This window comes from Pezoporus wallicus, unplaced genomic scaffold, assembly GCF_028554395.1.
Source record: "Pezoporus wallicus isolate ANWC-B61680 ecotype Strahan unplaced genomic scaffold, APGP_CSIRO_Pwel_v1 contig_3815, whole genome shotgun sequence".
In the NCBI taxonomy this organism is placed as follows: domain Eukaryota; kingdom Metazoa; phylum Chordata; class Aves; order Psittaciformes; family Psittacidae; genus Pezoporus; species Pezoporus wallicus.
This window is the reverse complement of record NW_026637911.1, coordinates 1,273,451-1,293,641: the sequence shown is the minus strand read 5'-3', so window position 1 is coordinate 1,293,641 and position 20,191 is coordinate 1,273,451. Positions and strand designations below refer to the sequence as shown.

The following is a 20,191-nucleotide window of genomic DNA, read 5'->3' as shown; positions in this document are numbered from 1 at the left end:
TGCTTTGAGGAGGAAAAATACGCAGAGTTACAGCCACTCAGTTTTTGCTGACTTATGGCCAGAGGTATGATCTGTTGTTTCAGTGGCCTAGTCTTGCATATACCAACCTCCACCTGAGAGCAAACATTAAACTGCAACCTAATAACTGTCGGCGACATCCAAGTAGTCTGTGCAACAAGACATCCGTGTAACAACACAGTTGTGCTGCAAATGTTATACAAACCACAGGGAATAGTACAAACCTGGAGGCTGACTTCAAGTCAAATATGGTCTCTAGATAACCACAGTGCTGCCTACAAATCTAAGTGATAGCCGTGACATTTGTGTCCCTGTCAAAAAGGACTTGAAAAGTGCATTTTCTGGATTTTAGTTTGTTCAGGTACATAATACATACTATATGTTTTTCCTCTCCAAAAATGTATTTCTGGATTATTAAAGCTACTGCCATCACACAATATAGCAATGTGAAAAAGAGTCAGAATATTATAATCCATTGAGATATATAAAATTAAAAAATACTGCAGTTACTTATTATTGGTAAAACATTAGGAACTTTTTAGTAGATTTACATGCACTTAGTATCCAATTCTAAACTCTTCCCATTTCCGCTGGTTGTAGACTGCCTCATAGCCAGAGAACGAATTCGTTATTAAAAGAGGTGTTTTGGGTCCAGGGAGGGGAGGAGTAATGTGGGGAGGGGAAGGGGAGGAGGAACGCTTGAAGGTTTTGTTTGCTTTCTTTGTTGCCTTCTTGTTGTTTGTTTCTTTGTTTGTTATACAGGTTTATTACTCCACTGAAGCAGCTCAGTGATCAGGTTCATCCTGTGACCCCACAATCACTAGACTGGATGGAGATGTGCAAGGATTTTGTTTCCAAGGAGCAAAAGCAAAAATGGCCCCTTTGCCAGCAACCTCCTGCCATTCATGGCTATGTGCATACCACTGAGTGCACATGAGAGGCCCAAAGGGATGTGCAATCCAGCACAACTGCCTGGCCACGCTGAACTGCAGTTACTAAGGCTACGACAATTCTATCAGGCTAGGAGCTAGCCCAGTCTCAGATTTGTTAGGAAAACCAAGGCTCATTACATATGGAACTTCAGATACATATTTTTAAGGTGGGGGGGAAGAAGAATATGTGTAGCCTCACATAAATTAAATGCCTCACATCAACATTGAAAAATGTTTTAGCAGCTAACAGAATATTACTCTTCCTTCCCACACACCCTCTAAGAGTCTGAAGTAAGAAAGGCAAACAATTGCACAGCAAAAACACTCAAGCTGCTCAACTACTTATTAAATAAATCATTTAAAGCAGAATTTCCCTCCTGTAGTGCTGCAGGAATTGACTTGGTCTTGGAAAACGTTAACATAGTGAGCTTTCATCCTCTCCAGGGCATAATTATTTACTACCCAATAAATTAGCAACAGTTATTAAGGTTTTTTCACAGTAAATCCAGCCTTAGTGACTGGTAACAGCAATAATACTTCGATTCACTGTGCATTTGAAAGACATCACTTAGGAATACCATAAAATGGTCCTCATTAGTGAGCTGAAATAGAATGCCTTATGGCCCATTTACAAAGAGGTAAAGATACTTAATTATCCAGCTGCAATATAGTTCCTTAAGAGTTTCTGCTTGGGATAGCAATTTTGTGAGTAACCAGCCATTCAGTGAGATGAGAACTAAAGAAGTCTTTCACAAAATGCTACAAGAAAGATTAAGCCACTGGTTTTGTTTAATATTTGTAGTGCCCATATTTCTTTAATTTATTTATATTTTTCCACACAGGCACCCTAATGTCCATTTAGTGTTTCCAGCTGAAGAATGGCATGCATACAAAGAAATTTTTCGCTAACAAGTCATTTGGGTGACACCGACAGTGTTTAGTTGGTATATATATGCTGATATTCCCTGAATATCTTCCGTGGGACTGAATAATACCATTTTCACAAAGCAGAATGAGGAGGAATTTGGCACTGACATGTGTTGTAGGAATGAGGGTAGGTAATTGATTTTGATATTAACAATCAAGAATTTAAATGTAAATATATGCACTTAAGATACTAATTTTTCATCACTAACAAATATTGACCTCCTGTTGTGACTATCAGCAAGTTAATAGGGATAAAATATGGGAATCCCCAATTCCGTTTTGAAGAATTTAAATATTTTTCCAGTGACATAAATTTCAGATGCTGCACATTCAGATTGATTTATTTCAGTACAGAGTCTCTATTAAACCACAGCCTGGCTTGATCCTACCTAATACACTTTGTGTCATTTTATTACACAGCATAACTTGCAAATTAAGGCATCCTTACCTGAGCAAGGTATGAAAATATCTTTATCTTAAAATCATGATGATTTGAAATTAGTGCTTGTAGTTAGTTAGTTAAAAAGACACACAAGAATATAGAATTAATCTGTCTCAATGTAGATACTAGTAAAACATAGCATATCACTTATATCTAGTAACTAATATCCCCCTTTAACAGATAATATAGAGAAAAAAAGTATTTGCAGATTCAATTCACCTCATACTAAGATAACACACTTTACTAAAGTGCCTTTGTTGATGCTAAATAAAGTCCAGACCAGCACTTTACATCTACACTGTGTTAGGGGGGTCAGCTGAGGCTGACCACCAAAATATCTTACTTGAGCTTTCTGAGCATCCCTGAAGATGCATGTCAATACAGAAAGACCCCAAGGGAAACAGGAAATTTATAGCACTTGGAAAGATAAAAACAAGAAAAAATAAAGTTGGTGCTGATGTGGATGTTTAACTGAACTTCTACACAACTGTACAAAGAGAACCTGGCATCTGACTGAAGCCCTGCAGCACTCACTTTCCACTCAGTGGGTCCATGTGCTCTATCACATCCAGCTACAGTAAAGATAAAGGGACCCCTCTTCTCTTCCATGACACTAAATACAAAATTATACTTTTCCCCAACTTTCAAAATATAAATAAAGGCAGACTATAATATGAAATGTATCTTTATAATAGTGAGCTTTGCGAATTGTGGGTGGACATTTTCTGACAATGATCTTCTCAGCTTTTTTTAAACTGAGGGTTTTTCTGTTATTGTTATCCTAAAAAAGTGAAACAGCTTGCTCATAAAATCTCTAAAGCAGGAAAAAGTAGAAACTGAGCAAATGGATGTTTTCTGTATCCTTGAACACACATATTTTAAAGCTTAGTTGAAGCTATTTGCTTTGATATCTCTGGGGGTCAAAGTAGGACTTCATGACAGAATAAAATGTCTGTCACTTCATTCAAGCATTCTTTTCTTATAACCATGCCTCGAGCACAGTCTTGATCTGCCTGCAACCTACAGCTTGCAGACAAAGTTGGTCAGAAACTTCTATACATCTAGCAAAAATGTAATTTTTTTCTTCTATGCTTCAGAAGAAAAATAATCAAGTGACTGATATGCCAGACTATAGGTTCCTCCCAAACTAGTTATGTCTCATCATGTTGAAAAAACCTTAGCAATGTCAAGGATGAGGTACAAAGCAGTCACAAGTTCTTTAAGAATGAAAAGATATTGTTAGGAAATGATACCAGACAAAACATGCTGTTATCTCAATATATATCTCAGATGAGTAGCAATGCTATTCTTTCTGTGCATGGAAGAAAAATGACCAAGAGCTGTATCACACAACCTCATTCTTCTACACTGAAAATTCTTAGATTTAAATATACTCATTATAGTATTCCAATATATGGTTGAATCAATATAATATATAAAATTTCTCTTGCTGAACACAGTCCAAACAGCAAGATTTAAAATTATCTTTCAGAACACCAGAATTTCTTGTTCTATCCTTGGATCCCCACTGGGATTTTTTTATTTTTTTTTAAATACTAGCTCATATTATGTAAGGTGTCTTTGAAGTCCTTCTAATGAAGTAGGTCAGGATCACTACTGGGGTAATTCTGCTTATGTCAATGGAGTTTCCTCTGTGCCTGTAACCTTCAGGTCATTTCTTTGAAGTTCTCATTCTATTCTTATGATCTTCAGCACAAATTTTTACATCATAATAACTGTGGTCTAAAAAGGCAGAGTAGCCTACTACTTACTGTTCAATGTTTTGAATACATTAACTGCTGTGCCTTTTAAAAACACAAATTCCACTCAAATTTTTTGGACATATTTTTTTTTTCCTGCATAATTTTCTAAAATATGAAAACGATCCATAAACCAGGAGATTTGTGCCTTTTTAGAAGTACCAGACCCACTAACCATGTTATTTATTTCATTAACTCAATAGGTGCTTCTGGGAAAGTAAATTCCTGGCATACATGTGTATTATTTCGAGAATTAAGCTTAGCTTGTTGTCAGCATTCAAGAGGAAGCTAATGCTTCATTTCTCTCCTACTAAGAGGTCACAAAACCAGACATTAATGACAAAACTTTCTCTACTGTTCCATTAGTCTTCTGAAGTATATGTTTAGCGCAAACATTTTAACAAGGTATATTATTATGCAGTCTAACAGACAACATAAATTAAAGGAAAAGCAAAGTTTATGGTTAAATATACTTTCCTGATGAATTTTTACATCCCCCTGTCCTGTGGGTAGGAGCACTTGAGCAGCTATCCTAAGTTATGTAAGTTAAACTCAAAGCAGCGTACACTCTAGATATACTGTCTTATACTGTAATAAAAAGACAATCTATTTGAAAATATATGTGACCTCTCAATGGGCACATTTTGTGACATCGGGCTTGAAACATAGTTTCCCATTAAACTGATACAATTTATAAATTACTCGGCTTGAACTTGCATAGACTTTTTGATTATAATATTATCTACTGCTTAATGTAATTCGTAGCACTTGGGGGTTGAGTTGTTTTGGCGTTTTTTGTTTGTTTTGTTTTGGGTTGGCTTTTATTTTTGGTTGCTTGGGTGGTTTGGGGGGTTTTAGTAACGTTTGTGAAACTTTCTACTTAGCTCTACTTATCCTTTTCATAAGTAATTTTGCTGATGCATAAACTTAAAAAGTCTGTCACTAAACTATTTACTGTGTTACAGATTTATTGTTTGACAGTGACAGTACTGTGCTAAAATGTCTTATCCATCCTCAGAAAAACGATACACAAAGTAGTATGAGGAATGAATAGTTTAAATAAAACAATAATCACAAAATCTTTGCTGACCTTTGCAAAGACTAATGTGATTGGTATCCAACTCTTACATGCTACAGGGGAAGGACTTTTAGTCTTGGAATATTTCTTTGGTGGTTAATTAAGCCTTCACCTCAATGTTTCTATTTTCCATCTTTTGCTGGGGAAAGTAAAACTTTCAGGTGTTTCCATACATTTGAATTTGGAGTTTACTTAATCTTTAAGAAGCTACTTTAGATCTTCACCGTACTGAACAATCATTTCATTTGGGAAACTAGTGTCTGAAAGTGCTGCCTTTTAAAAATTACATAGTAGAAATTTATTGGCAACCACTGCCAAGATTGTTGCTTCTGCCTAAAAAGTACAAAGACACTGTGACAAATCTATTAAGCCATAGACACAGGCCAAAATGGAGACATGTGAGTCCCCATGGTGTCGTGTATATATTGGACTCTCTGTAGGTTTTCTGACCAATTAGAGTGTCTATTTTAAGGATTACGTGCAACTGAAATCCTAGAATCACTCATGCTGGGACAGAAGTGGGTGGTATTTTGGAAACCAAACTGACAAACAATTCCAAGTTTTACAGGTGGTCCCCATACCAGTGCTGGTCTGCACCAAAACTGACACTGAAAATGGGATCTGGATTTTATATTTATGTCTGCCTATACTTGAAAGAATTATCCTTTGTATGGCTTCTACTTTTCTTCTTTCTTCTTTATTTGCCTTTATATCCTTCAGAAATTCTCTTGAAGTTTGCCTAGCCATGGTAGAAGTACTGAAAAAAAATTCTTAGGGTTGTTATCCAGTGTTGGGAGCTCCTCAGAGTGTAAAACTAAAAAGCAGTTTCTGTTTAGTCCTGTGCTTCTGCATGTTCAGCTGTGCTATTCACAGGCTGCTAGCAGGCAAACTTCTGAATGCTTCCCAAATTATCTAAATTAATGTGAAAATAAATTTTCTGATGCAATTATGACATTACTGGATGAAATTTATCTCATGTTTTGTAATCAAAAAGCAATAGTTACAACCAGGTTGGTATAAAATGAAGTTGTGTAGCTGTGTTATTACCATTTTATAAAAAATAGTTTAAAAAAACAGTCATTTCTGCTTCACTAATTGGAAAATCCTGAGTTCTATGACTTAAGCAACATAATTTTCCTGTCGCTTTACTTCTCTTGGGGAGGTTTTTTTAGATTTTTTTGATATAGGTAATAATTTTCAATATATCACAGAATCATAGAATGGGTTGGGTTGGAAAAGACCTTAAAGATCATCCAGTTCTAACCCCCCTGCCATGGGCAGGGACACCTTCCACTAGACCAGGTTCTCAACACTGCATTCAACCTGGCCTTGAACACTGCCAGACATGGGGCAGCCACAACTTTTCTGGGCAAGATGTGCCAGTGCTTCAGCACCCTTATAGTGAAGTATTCTTTCCTAATGCCTAATTCAAATCTCCCCTCTGTAAGCTTAAAACCATTCCCCCTTGTTCGGTCACTGCATGCCCTTGTAAAAAGCTCCTCCCCAGATTTCTTGCAGTCCCTCTTCAGGTATTGGAAGACTGTTATAAGGTCCCCACCCTGAGCATGAAAATTATGTTGTAGGAATAAATTTTCAATTTATGGTTGAAAAATACAACAAAGGTTCTTAAAGCCATTCTCAAAATACCATGGGATTTAGATGTACTTTGCAATTCCTCTCAACTCTTGTGTTTACCCTTAGGAATTTACTCACCATTGACAATCTGGTTTTCTAGACTTGATGCCCTGCTTAGATTATGCTTCTTTTCAAAGATAAGTGGCCCTAATTAAAATCCTGATGTTTCTAGGGGACCTATCCTTTGCTAGCTCTTTAGCTTTCTAAGAATTCAAAAATCTTTATCACATCCAGTGATATCTAGCAACCAAATACTATTTTTTATCAACAGAAAATATAACTCTATTTTAGACTGCTCCTTTTCTCCCTGCTATTAGTTTGCATTCTTCCATGGTAGCATCCCACATACCTTCTTTCCCATCTAATAGTTCTGTATGTTACGGCTTTCTCTCCTCATACAGAAATCGTTCAAGGTCTCTAGTTATTTCCATTATCTTATTCTTTTCTGGACCATTTCTATTTCTGCTATATTCTTTATGATATATGTATGAGGCAGAAGGGGTGTCACTGATTTATGTATCACATTTTGTTATTCTCTATCTCCCAATAAATACCAGTTCTCACAGCATATTTTATGTTTGGAACATTAGTTCACACATAAAGACTTGTGTAAGACTATCTAAAATTGATGTTTTTGTGCAAATTTAGAGTAGCTCCAAGGTACTTCCCAGCATGCATACTTTTACATCATCAGCATATTTTTGCACAAACTGAAGCTGATTAATTTTTGGTACAACCAAATGCTTTTCATATAGAGTCATCTTTTGCTCCAGCATAATATTATCATTTTAATTTAAGCTTCCTGGCTCCTTTTTCACAGACAGTAAGTGGAAACATATCTGCAATTATTTCTCTTCAAATAAAAGATATCCAAGGAAAATTCTGAACACGATAATATACAAAAGGTAATGGAGTCCAAATTAAAGAGGTTTAGTTAGACCATTAAAATTATAATTAAGCATTTGACTGCGTCTAGCATCTTCTCTTGCGTCCACAGCTCCTTAGAAGTAAAATTCTGGTTTCCAGGTACCTGAATTTATACCCAGGAGCCCAATTGGAAACATCTACTTCTGTATCCTCACCCAAAGTTTTTATAAGAAGCAGCTGAGGATATAAAGTTTAGGAAAAATGTTGGTTTGTTTGGGTTTTTTTTTCTTTGAGTCAAATTCAAAACTGTCAGAAAATCTTCCTAACCTTAAAAAGAACTTGCAGTATATCCCTGTATGAGAATAATATATCTTTCATTTCGATATTAATTTTAAAGTACTCCTGAGCTCTATTAGAACACTCTGAACACAGCTTTGCCAGGTTTCTTTGCCAGAAGACTGTAAAACATAATAAAGGATTTGCATTGCATCACAATGTTTCTCTATTGATATGAGAACAGCCTACTATGAAGGATGTTATTTAATTCAAAATGCTGGGCAACTATATAACAGAATAAGCAGAAGGGAACGTTTAGAATGAACATGGGGGAGGAAAAAGGTTTTTTAAAAAGAAGCGTTCTATCAACACAGGCTCAATCTTGCAACAGTTCCAAAGAAAGAGATATAATCCTCAACACTGGAGCAGTTTAGATTTAAGCCACACAAGTTGCATGGGAATATATAGTAGAGAGCAAACCCACACTGCCTTGAGGTAAATAGTTTGAATGACCTAATATGTCTTCTGCCTTTTAAACAGAGTATTCAATAATGATGCAGGTGATGAGGTTTTGACTGGGGGGACAGGGCTGTTTTTTGAGGGCTTTGTTTGGGTTTGTTTTTTTCCTTTTCATTTTTTAGATAATTTATGGCACTTAGAGCTCTAGAATTGCAATGAGCAAATATGCTGGTCTCTTCGCACTGCTGGTACTTAACCTTGCATACACCTCTTTCATCCATGCTTCCACATTCACTGAATGACTAGCACAGCTCACACATCTCTAGTTTCTCTCTAGGTTCCTTTATCAGAAGGGTTTTGATGGCTTTCTCCCACCCAGATGGATATTAATTTATTTCCTTAACTTTCTTTCCCCCAGTATTCTTAACCCTCTGCTTGCTATACCAGGCACAGCTGTTAATCCCCTTTTAGCTGCTATTTTTAGTATATGCCTTTTCTCTTATATTCTCCCTTACGTTTCTTCTTTCCTCTCTTCTGTATGATTTTGTCTTGTTTTCTGTGGTTACTAATTTGTTCTTTCCAGTGTCCCATTTTCATCCTTTACAGTAGTCTCTGTTCATCCATTTCCCTTGACCAGTTCTGATGAAAGGAATTTATTTCCAGAGACATTCTACATTGTCTTTAGCATTTGAAAATTGCTATCTTACCTTAGTCTCTGTAAGAAAACTGCTTATTAAAAAAAGGCAGACTTGAGAATTGCACTAGAGTTTTTGTCAATCTCTTTTTCCAAGGGTGTTATTTCTATTTTTTGTGTTTTAATGTCCTTAATGCACCCAGAAAAAAAAAAGCCCAGCAAGGCAGAAGGAAGAAAGATGATCCCTTATTATAAATAAAATCTCATTCAGGAGAAGAAATCAATCTTTTGAATGTCTCCAGCTCCATAAGTGCCTACATTCATGTTCATCAGCATCATAACCTTTATACATAGGTATAAAGTTCTGCATTACTTTCCTTTGTTTAGTACCCTGTTCTCTCCATTGATGGTAAAGGAAGTCTAGAGTAAATTAGATATAGGCATCTATAAACATCCAAGGTTGGTTGGATTACCCCTAGCAAAAGGAGATGGTCAGAGCAACAAATCAGTATTGCTAACGTGAAGTCAATACAATTATGGCCTACATCAACTATGGTCAAGTTTTAACAACTCAGTGATATTAAATTAAAAAAATAAATGAAATACTGCTGTTAGTACAAGGGTCAGCCTTAGCATTGTTCAAACCTTATTTGATTTGTGGGTTCTCATCAGCTATTTTGTTCTCAGTTAAATTGTCCTTCTCTTTCTTAGAATAAGCTCATTAAGTTTTGCTTTTTCAAAAATTCAGGACTTACTCTAGAGGAAATTTGCCAGAACTTCTAATATTTATAAAGCTTCTTTCTTACCTCCTTCCTTAGAACAAAGAGTGATCAAAGTGTGAACTGTATCCATCAGTTCAAGCTGTTGTTTCTGAAGGACACTATTATTGCTTGTTGCCTTGTTTAACTGCTTCTCTAGTTCCTGGATTATGTGGCTTTGTCGTGTGACCAAGCTCTGTAGGTTCTCTTTTTCTTCCTTCAAAGTGTCCAGTTCCTCTCTATGTTTTTCTTCCATTTCTAAAATTCTGTGCTCAAGTAAACTAAAATGAAATAAAACAATTAGTAGATATTATTTCATGACAATATTTTTATTGAGAAAACAAAACTATTTTATTTTTCACCATAGACTTCAGTAAATACATCATTTATTCTAAAAATGTCACATCTACTAATTCAGACCACTGAATTAGTGGGCTAACTTAGATTTTCTCTGTCAAGTAGCCAAATGTAACTGATCTCTCAGGTTCCATGTCCAGTTGTTACACCCATCCAAGTACATGAGCATAGGGCCAATAACACATCTGTATGTACAACTTCAGGCAAAAAAGTCTATGGTAGGCAAAAGAAAGAGAAGAGAAAGGCATTGAAGGGGACATCATCGGTAGTACGGGTAGACTGATATGATAAGAGATAGAAATAAAGTGTAAACTAAGGAAGATTTTGTGAAGGGCCTTGCCACTAGATGGAAGGTAAGCATTAGGAGCTATGGAGTAACATCAAGAGATATGGAACCCACAATAACAATACCATTTGATGTGGTCTGTAATGTTAGGAAAAGAATTATGTACCAGATTAGTGGTATCTGTTTCACATGAAATATAGTACTGTTTCCACAAAAGATAAATCAGAAGCTTGCCTTTTAAGATAGGTTTCACTTCTTTCCCTTGAGTCCACATACATATTCTCCTGCTCACTTCCCTCCACCCCTTCACTTTTCTGGTTCCACAAAATCCTCCTCATACAAGAAACTGTTGGATATCATAATATGCAACCTGCTTACATCATTTTTTATAAATAATTTTACACATGTATGGAAACACTTTCTCCTGAGCAGTATTCTTTTTCCAGTATGCTCTCTGTCCTGAGTCGGAAGTGAGCAATTTACAAAGATCCAAGACATGTCAGATTATATGTAGAAGAATAGAGGAGCTGTACATAAAGGATATCTAATATATGTCAACAGCAAAAAGAAGTTTTTTCAGGCCAGTGCTTTAATCCTGTGGTGGGATCTTAGCATAAATAATTTGTTAATATTAGATAAAGAAAGTAATTCAATCCCTCTGTTGCTTTCTGTTTTGTAATACTACACTATGCACCAAGAGGTGTTTCTCATGCCCATAAACCAACTGGGGGTTACAAAGTTGCCAACAAACTACTTCCTGTTTAAGTCAGTCTTTGGTTTTATTTATTTATTTGCACTCTCCCCCCACCTTTGTTTTTACTCCTGGATAACAGATCAGTGGCAAAATGCCTGCATAATTTCAGGTCATGTAACCTAACTGAAGAACGTAATCAAATCCATATGGAGGTACTTTTTTTACTAGATATCACAGAACCTTAACATGAGCTGTTACAAATGATAACAATGCAAAGATTAAATTCAGGCCTTGGATTTGCTGTACAACATAGAGTAATATATATTTTTTTTCTTTCTTTTTCTAAATAAAAGAAACCAAGCAGCAAATCTTTCTTCTGAAACGTTATAAATACGGGACTTACAAAGACACTGAAGGAAATATACTTTGTAATACCAACATACCTAGTTCTGTGAAAGTCAGCAGGCTCTGGGTAAAGAAGGAGAAAAAGAAAAGATGGGAAGGGAACACATTCTTTTTGTGGTGTCCCAGATGCAAAGGGAAACATGATATCTCATTTTTAAAGGCTCAATAATTAGTAAGAAGCATATCAAGAGTCAGTGGACAGGAATCAAATGACAGAAAGTTTCAGTCTGAAACAAAGTGTGGATTTTGAAGCCAAAGACAATAAATTATTTTAACACCTTATCAGACCTTTAGCTGATTTTTATTCATTGCTTGAAGTCTAACACTAAACATAATGTCTTTATGCTCTACACTCACATCTATTTTTTGAGAAAATTTCTATGGAAGTCTTTGAGCCTTTTTTATGCAGAAGGTCAGACTAATTGTTTAGTTAGAATCTGCTGAAAATGTTCTGATGGAATTAGTTGTAGTCATAAAATATTGTTAAAAAAAATGTTCTAGGTGAATTTTATCAGTTCTGTACATTTATTTCACAGGAGTTATTGAAATGCTGTTTTGACTTGAGTTTAACTTTGCTGATAGACTATAAGTTGTATATCAATTCACTTTGATTAAGAACAAGGTAGACCCTGGACACAGTTTGTGATAAAATGGATGCTAGGTACGACCACATCCCAGTCTGACATCTTACAGTTCATCAAAAATGTTATGCTTTGCTAATGTAAGAGAAGATACCATTCTTGAAGTCAGATTATTGCTTTACAGTTAAATGCTAAGTGAAGACAAAAAAGGTCCCTTTACCTTTTTGTGGATCCTAGTATAGTGCAAGTCATTTTCCTAATTCTACGACATCCTATTTGTATGTTCACATTTAAATGATTTCCATACCTTAATGTTTCCATGTAAAAGAAAGAGCCTTTGATAGCCACAATTAGTGCATTTCATTATTTGTTTCCCACCGTGGCCTTCCTAAGACCATAGTAAATGAACCCATGGTGATGACAGTCTTGTAGCAATACTGACCATGCCAATTAAAAGGTGCAAGAAGACAACAATCTTTAGTGCCTCCTGGCATGCCATCTACAGAGACAGACAGCAAGCAGATCTTTTACAGCTTTAGTAATAATACATCCTAATATTTATGAGTGGTGTGTCAACATGTGGTGGAAAGTTGGTAGTGTCATAGCACTTGGTTCCTTTACAGTTTTCTTTTTGATTTTAAAATTGTGTTGTTATAAAAACAAAGCTATTTAAAGGAATGCATATGCATTTATGCAATGATCTTTCTATATCCATAAATCTACAACAGATAGGAGTAAGTCCTGAGGGTAGGACCACTCCCTGGGAGAAATAGAAAACATTCGTTGTATTTTACTAGGAATCAGTGAGAAAGTTTTGGTCAAAGCTCTAAATTAAGAAAAACAAATACTGCACAAAAATACAGGATTTCTGAATTAGCCTGTTCAAAAGGAAGAAATCTTTTAACAGCATGAGAAAAGCTGCTCTTATGAGATTTGATTCCAATGTGGCTAGAATTTTTAATCTCTGTAGTTCCATTCAAATTTATTGTAGCTCATTTGAAATAAAAAAGTGCTAGAAACCTCATAAAAAAATCTTTTATTATAATATTTTTTTAACAGTTGAAAGAGCAGTCTGTTCTCTCTTTTTTGCTTGTGACAGTGGACAATTTCCAATAGACAAATACAATGAAGAAATAACTTTGCTGAGTGACTGGGAAAGATATCTTCCCATTTTTTAAAAGAGACATTTTAAAGACAAGGATAAAATGCAAATATTTCTACTAATTTTCATCAGTGACCGTTGCTGCCATAAAATGTTAAAGAAAATGAAAAGAAGGCTGCCTCTATACCAATTAATCCAACAATATGTAAAGGCTGACTAAATATGTTATATAACATTCTTTCATGACAGGTTCCAGTCAAATGTTATGGGCATGATCCAACAACTGGTTCTTTTTTACAGTAAGTTTGCTCTATGCTTCCTATACCTTTGAAATTCCTATTTATTTCCTATATGTTTGAAAGTCATAAATGTTTTAAGATAGTTACTGACCTAGACAGATGAAGTAGTCATGGGCACTACAATACTCACAATAAAAGTAAATCACCATTGACTAGAAATATCATATATATACATATGTGTGTAGGTATATATACACACATGTACATACAGGTATGAATGTGCATTTTTTTAGAATTGCAGCCTCCAATTTGGGGAAAAAAATTGGTCATCTGGGGAACAGAATGAAGTTGTGAAGAAACAGATGCTGTTGTTAGCATGGATAAATACCGGCATTATCTGCTGGACAACGACTCTTTGGAGTCATTATCTAGAAGACAGGTAAATTAAAACCAAACATGCACACACACACCCCCAAGGCAAAGACAACCTTAGTTTTGCTAAAGGTTAACCATATCTCAGTGTCTAACCTACTGATTTTGGCAAGGCTAAGAATCTATTTTCAACCATACAAATGATGTGTTAAGTTTGTTAGGATATAAACCAGTAGGATGCCTGGGTGCAACTGTGCCATGTCCAGCTGATTCAGAAAAAGACTTCTGATAATGTTGGAGAGGGTAGAAGGCCCATACAGAAGTCAAAGAATGATTTCCAGGGAAAGCTGTTGTCTTTCTGAAAGGTGATGAAGTAGAGCTCATAGAAAGCACTCTGGTAGCTCTCTGGGGAGGAAGGAAAGTCTGGTTTAGACAATCTGCCTTATAAGGTAGATAGTGTACTCACTAATCCATTCCAGACCACAGCAGTTTAAGGGATTTTTTTATCTTTGTTTTCAGAGGCCTCAGTTTAGATACGTGAGAACAGGATACAGACCAGATCTTGGAGATGGACAACTTTTGTATGAATATAATCTCTTAAAAAATCTGGATTTATTAAAAGTATAGATTAAATCACTTATTTTGTTGAGCAATTCAACAGAAATAACTAATGTAGAAAAAAATTCTTTGGCTTTATACATGTGGTTTTCATATTATGTATAGAAGACAAAAAAGGTAGAGAATTTAAATGCTTATTTTTGAGTTCAAGAATGCTATTTTCTCATTGAGACAGCTTCTTTGTATTTCCTTTTACATAAGTAAAATTTTCCCTATATTTTTAGGTGCTGACCACTCATTCTTACTTTGGTGGTCTGATATTCTCTTATGAGTTTAAGGAATTGAAAAAATATGTGTCGCCATATTCCTCAAGGCCAGTAACTGGTCACTTAGCGCAGTAAGCCTATTTTTTTTTTATACCAGTGTTAATACCATTGAAATCAAAAAGAAAAAAAAAAAAGAATTTATTTTTTTAGTACATGTGAAACCTTCAAATGAAGCTGATCATAAGTACCATATTTCTCCATCTTTCACACAGTCAGGTGGAAATTCAAGAATCATTGAGCCTTCACTTTTCACAGGACACAACAGTTCCTGTATTGAATGTGTTAATGTAGTTTGATTGCCTGCAAATTTAAGTCAAATTTTATATTTAAATTTCACTTCCACTATAAATTGCTGGAAGATCCAGAATTCCATTATATTTTTTCTTATTTGTTTCATATGAGTAAATAAGAAGTTGATACTCACACTTGTATATTGAAACAAATGGCACACAGTAAGTTAAATGTAGAGGGTACACTATGGGAAAAAAAGAGGGGGTGATAAAGGAACGTTAGCCGGGGAATCTTTCAAGAATAAATCAAAATAGTTTTTAGAAAGCTCTTGCGGGAGAAAAAACTGCAGTGGATGAAACTACCATTTACATTATAGTGGGTGGGAATCCACAAAACTAAGTTATTTATGGCATGAAAGCACTTAATAAAAACATGATTCTGGGGAAAATGTGACTGTACTTATGCCATGGAATATCTTTCACTTCAGCGGGATAAATAGAAAAAAAAATTGGCCACTCTTCCCAGCAGAGGCAGGAAGTAAAGAGAAAGGCCAAGAATAGATATATCTCTTTCTCTAAAGATCATGTGTTGGTCTCTTGTTGATATGCAGTGTTCATTTTCTTTAATGTACTGTGGTACATCAACGATCAGCTATTATTACTGTAATATTTTGCATTACTTTTATCCAAAATCCATTTTTTGGTAGCAATTGTTTTTATTTTAGCACAAAGAAAGAAATTATCTCTACACCATCTCTTGTGATTATTTTTGTGATGATAACATTTCCTACACTCATTCCCACTGTGGCATGCACCTACTGCAAAAGAAAGGCCCCCTCCAAACACACTTACAGTCCACGCAGGCAATGTGGATAAAAGTTTTCTCTCTTTTATTGATGTGAAAGTGATATGGAGAAGGACAAAGGCATTTAAATTGCAAATAACTACTGAACATAGCCTGATGGGTAATCTATAAGTACCGCTCAAAGCTAAGTCAAACTAAAACTAAAGCTAAAATCATTGGCATGCTCAGAAACCTGAAATCTGCTGAGGTCACCAAGACGTGTCCCATAGTGAACTTGATACACATATAATTGATTTCAGGATCAGGACCTACAAGGCCGAGTCTAAGCATTTCTTTGTTAGGAGTAGATGATGATACAGAAGCCGACTATCCACATTTTAGTGGAATCATAGCACTGACCTTTCCTTAATTTTATAATTTTCAAAGAGGGACTATAAAGCCTGGAAATGCATGCCAGGTACTTGCTTCAGAACAAGACGAAACTCCATGTGCTTTTTCATTCATTCACATACAAATTTGTTTCTGAGAGAAAGAATTGCGTATAAAATGTGCTTTTTAACATATCCCTCCTTTTCTTCTGAAAAAACAAAGCAGACCATTTTGTCATGTCATAGACCATTTCATCATAATATCAGCCAAGTCAAAGGTCAACTTAAGTAAAACTTGTTTACTGACATGAAGGTTTTACACCCTGACACATTGCTAAGATAAATAAATAATTTCAGATTATTAAGTACACAAGACAGTCTCTTGAGCACCCAATAAAATTTTGTTGCTAACTAGATTGCAGAAGATAAAAATGCAAGTATTTATATACTTAACTAATGCTTGGGCTAATCCTAAATTGAAATAGGTTTTTAAAATATGCAGAATGAACTGCCGCTTACACATGCCTACCCTTTTAGTGGAGTACCAGAAGAGCCCATATATGCACTTCAGGTGAATTCCTTAATTTTGAGATGTCTGAAGTTAATTCTGCACTAATTTGTTCATATTTCCAGCTGGTCAAGAGAAATTTGTGGAGTTCAAGACTTTTCAATGTAATCCAACTTCTCCAGAATGACATCTGCTGGAATTACTGGTTATAAACAGTTGTTAAATACATCAAATTGGTTTTCATAACCAGTAGCAAAAATGGTATATTATTTGACTAACTTTGCAACTAGACAGATCTAGCAAAAACATTAACAATATTTTCTATTTTTCATCACTATCCAACCATGAAACACAGCTGAGCCTGTCTGCCAAGATGATTGTGCCTTGAAGAAAACACATTTAAGAAAGGGTAAAAACACTAAATGACAGCTTTGAGAAGTGAGGGACAATAGTGAAAGAAAAAATGTGGCAGACACGAAGGTCAGAGAAGGAGAAGGAGGTTCCACTGCAGCCCATGGAGAGACCATAGTGGAGCAGATACTTCCCATGGATGACTTCGCAGAGGAGCAGGTGGAGATTCCAGAAGGAAGCTTCAGCTTGTGAAGAGCCCACATTGAAGAAATGAAGGACTGCAGTCCATGGGAAAGAACCATGCTTTCCCTTTCCCATGGAGAAGGGAAAGTGCAAGAGGAAGGATCAGGTGAACTGACCACAACCCTCATTCTTCATCCAACTTTGAGCAATTGCATTGCTCAAAGGCAGGGCGGCAGAAGAGCCAGGAGTGAATCTGAGCCTGGGAAGAAGAGGAGGTATGGGGGAAAGGTCTTTTCGGTTTTGTTATTTCTAGTTATCCTATGCTGTTATTAATTGGCAATAAATAAAGACTTTTTTTTTCCCATGGCATTACCTGGTAGGTGATCTCCCTGTCTTTATTTTGACCACAGGGTTTTTTATCATATTTTCTCCCTCTGTCCTGTTGATGAAGGGGAGCAAGAGAGTAGCTGGGTGGGGAACTGGCAGCCAGACAAGGTCAATACATCACACTGAGATGCTGGATTGCTAAATCCAGAAGGTACTGAGTCCTGTGTTACAGAAGCACCTCTAAGTGAGGTGCTCTCTCTGCAGGAGACATACTTTTCTGAAGCAGACAAAGAGTCAACACTGGAAATTCTTCTTGACTCTCACTTCACTGCTTAAGCAGTTATGCTCGGCTAAACAGTTTTTTTCTTCAATTTCAACATAAACCCCAAACATTTACCATTCACTTATTCTTTATTCTTTAAATGAAGCATGGCTCCAAGTATGTTATATACAAATGAGTCCACAGAGAAAGATCCTTCCTTGTATCAATTAAAATTAGAAAGATGAACTTTTAGGTAGTTGATAATATAATAATTTATTATTAATATTTTTCTACCTGAAAATGCTCCTACAAGTTATCTTTATGCTTTTCAGTGGGAGGAACTGTGCCCATGTGACTAAGTTGTGAAGAAGCAAACTGAGTTGTAAACTTACAGTTCACAGGAAAAGTAGTAAAAATCAACTTACACTTAGCATACATGAGCTAACACAGTGAAAGTTCACACCCTAGCACTTTTAGCCATTTTGTAAATATTACCTATACTTTCCACTTACCATATTTGCATCTTTCTTTTCATCAGTCTCTTAGAACAAAGTACACACAGACAACTTTGTGATGAACAGAGAAAAATGGAAGACACCAACTACTCATTTTTACCTGTTTTTCTCATGAATTTTCAGGATTTCATGTGTTTGTTGTAGCAGCTGTTTTTCTAGCTTGTATGTTGACAGTGAATTTTCTAGTAGCTGAATTTCAAGTCTGGATGTTTGATTTAGCACCTTAAGGATAAATTAAAAACATTAGTGTTTATATTGTCCTGGTTCTGTTTCTATAGCAACATAATGCAACAATTTCATTCTGATTTGATGATTCATCAAAAATTGTTTCTAAATCCTTTTATAACCTCAGCTGCTCAACTGGTGCAAATGAACTCACCCAAGCTACACTGATATGTACCAGCTGATATTCTGGCACCCTGTTTACTGTAGAATAATACTAGACCGGCAGAAAAAGGAAAGGTGATTGCCAAACAAACTTCATTTCAATGGAAAGAACATGAGGCATGCCTCAAACATGAATTCCTACAAAGCATGCTTCAAACAGAAGGGTGCAAGAGTACTTGGACCTCAGCCAAAGTGTTGCATCCGCTATTTTGTAAAGAGAGCTCCTATTTTAGCTTTCCCCTGAGTTCTCTCTTTTGCCGTGTTGGCAGAAGTCTGGTGTCTGCTTATGTTATCACAACTTGCACTCTTACACAGATTTTTAAGATGCGGGCTGTGATCCTAAAACATTGCCTTATGCAATCGTCTTTCACTTTAGTGGTGGTCTGTATCAACAGCCCATTTTACTAAGTACATCAGACTGAAAGAGGCCTTTTAACTAGAAGAGAATAGATTCTAACAAAAAATAGTTCAAAAGCAGAAATAACAGAATGCTTTCAAGAATGAAAGCAGCAATGTTAATGTTAGCTGATTTTATTGGCATTTGTCATTCATTAAATAGAGGCTGAAGCAGAGGGTGTTAACAGTTTTTTTAGGAATGTGTGCAGACAACAACTGAGACGCAATCACTTCTGGAACTTAAAATGCTGCCTCTTTAATGGAACCTATCAGACCTTTCTTGGATATGTATCAATATCATCATAGGATTATATGGTAGTATTTTCTCATGCATGCCTGATAAGAACTTGTTACAGAACATAAAGCAAAGAGAATGGCTCTCAAACTCAGCCCAGTGCCCTGTTTTGTTGGAAATTGCACAAGTTCACAAAGCAACTTCGGCTGGTTTTGTTTAAGGGTGCAGAGGTTGAAAAAATTGGACATTGTGCAAAGCTGTTATTTTTTTTCAAGATGGATACATCTGTTAATGACAGGAGGCAGCACCACAGTTTCAGAAGGGCATGGCAGAAATTGAAAGTGTATTACAGAGGCTAGCAAGAAGACAGGAAACCACCAACAGATTTCAAAAGGGGATACCTCTGTGGAGTAGCCTACAAAACCGCAGTAAAGCTTCAGGTAGAGAAGAAAGCCTAAAGGGAATCCATGGGGTTTTGGATGGGACAGGGATTAAGAGGGGTCAGGGAAATTTAAGGACATGTAGGCTGTATCTTCAATCTTTCGGAGTCCCCTTACTCTGCTGTGAGTCCTCATTACATGCATGAGATCCTGGCCCGCTTTTCTCCTTCTTGTACCCTACACCTCACTGCCATGCAGCTGGCTACCTCCAACACTACCAAGAGCAGTCTCTTTTCATTTTCTTGAGCCACCTCCACCACTCTTTTCTGATTGACGGTAGAGCCTGTGACTACAGGGACTTTCTCATACTGCTGAAAGAGGGGAGGTGGGAAATGCCATCACTGAGCTGACAGTCAGAGTAAGTATTGCAGCAAAAATAAGGAAAACATATATATATATATATATATATATATATATAATAGAATCATAGAATAGTTAGGGTTGGAACAGACCTAAAGATCATCTAGTTACAACCCCC

At 36.0% G+C, this 20,191-nt stretch overlaps 1 protein-coding gene across 1 annotated transcript in view; it reads right to left on the bottom strand.

Annotated features, from left to right (window-relative positions):
• The window catches only part of ANGPT1 (angiopoietin 1), a 156,833-nt gene that overhangs the window by 66,202 nt on the left and 70,440 nt on the right, over positions 1 to 20,191 (bottom strand). The window contains exons 3-4 of the mRNA XM_057408208.1: positions 18,356 to 18,477; positions 9,835 to 10,067 (exon numbers count right to left, since the gene is read on the bottom strand). Coding sequence (XP_057264191.1) covers positions 9,835 to 10,067; positions 18,356 to 18,477 — 355 coding nt within the window. The remainder of the gene's footprint in view (positions 1 to 9,834; positions 10,068 to 18,355; positions 18,478 to 20,191) is intronic.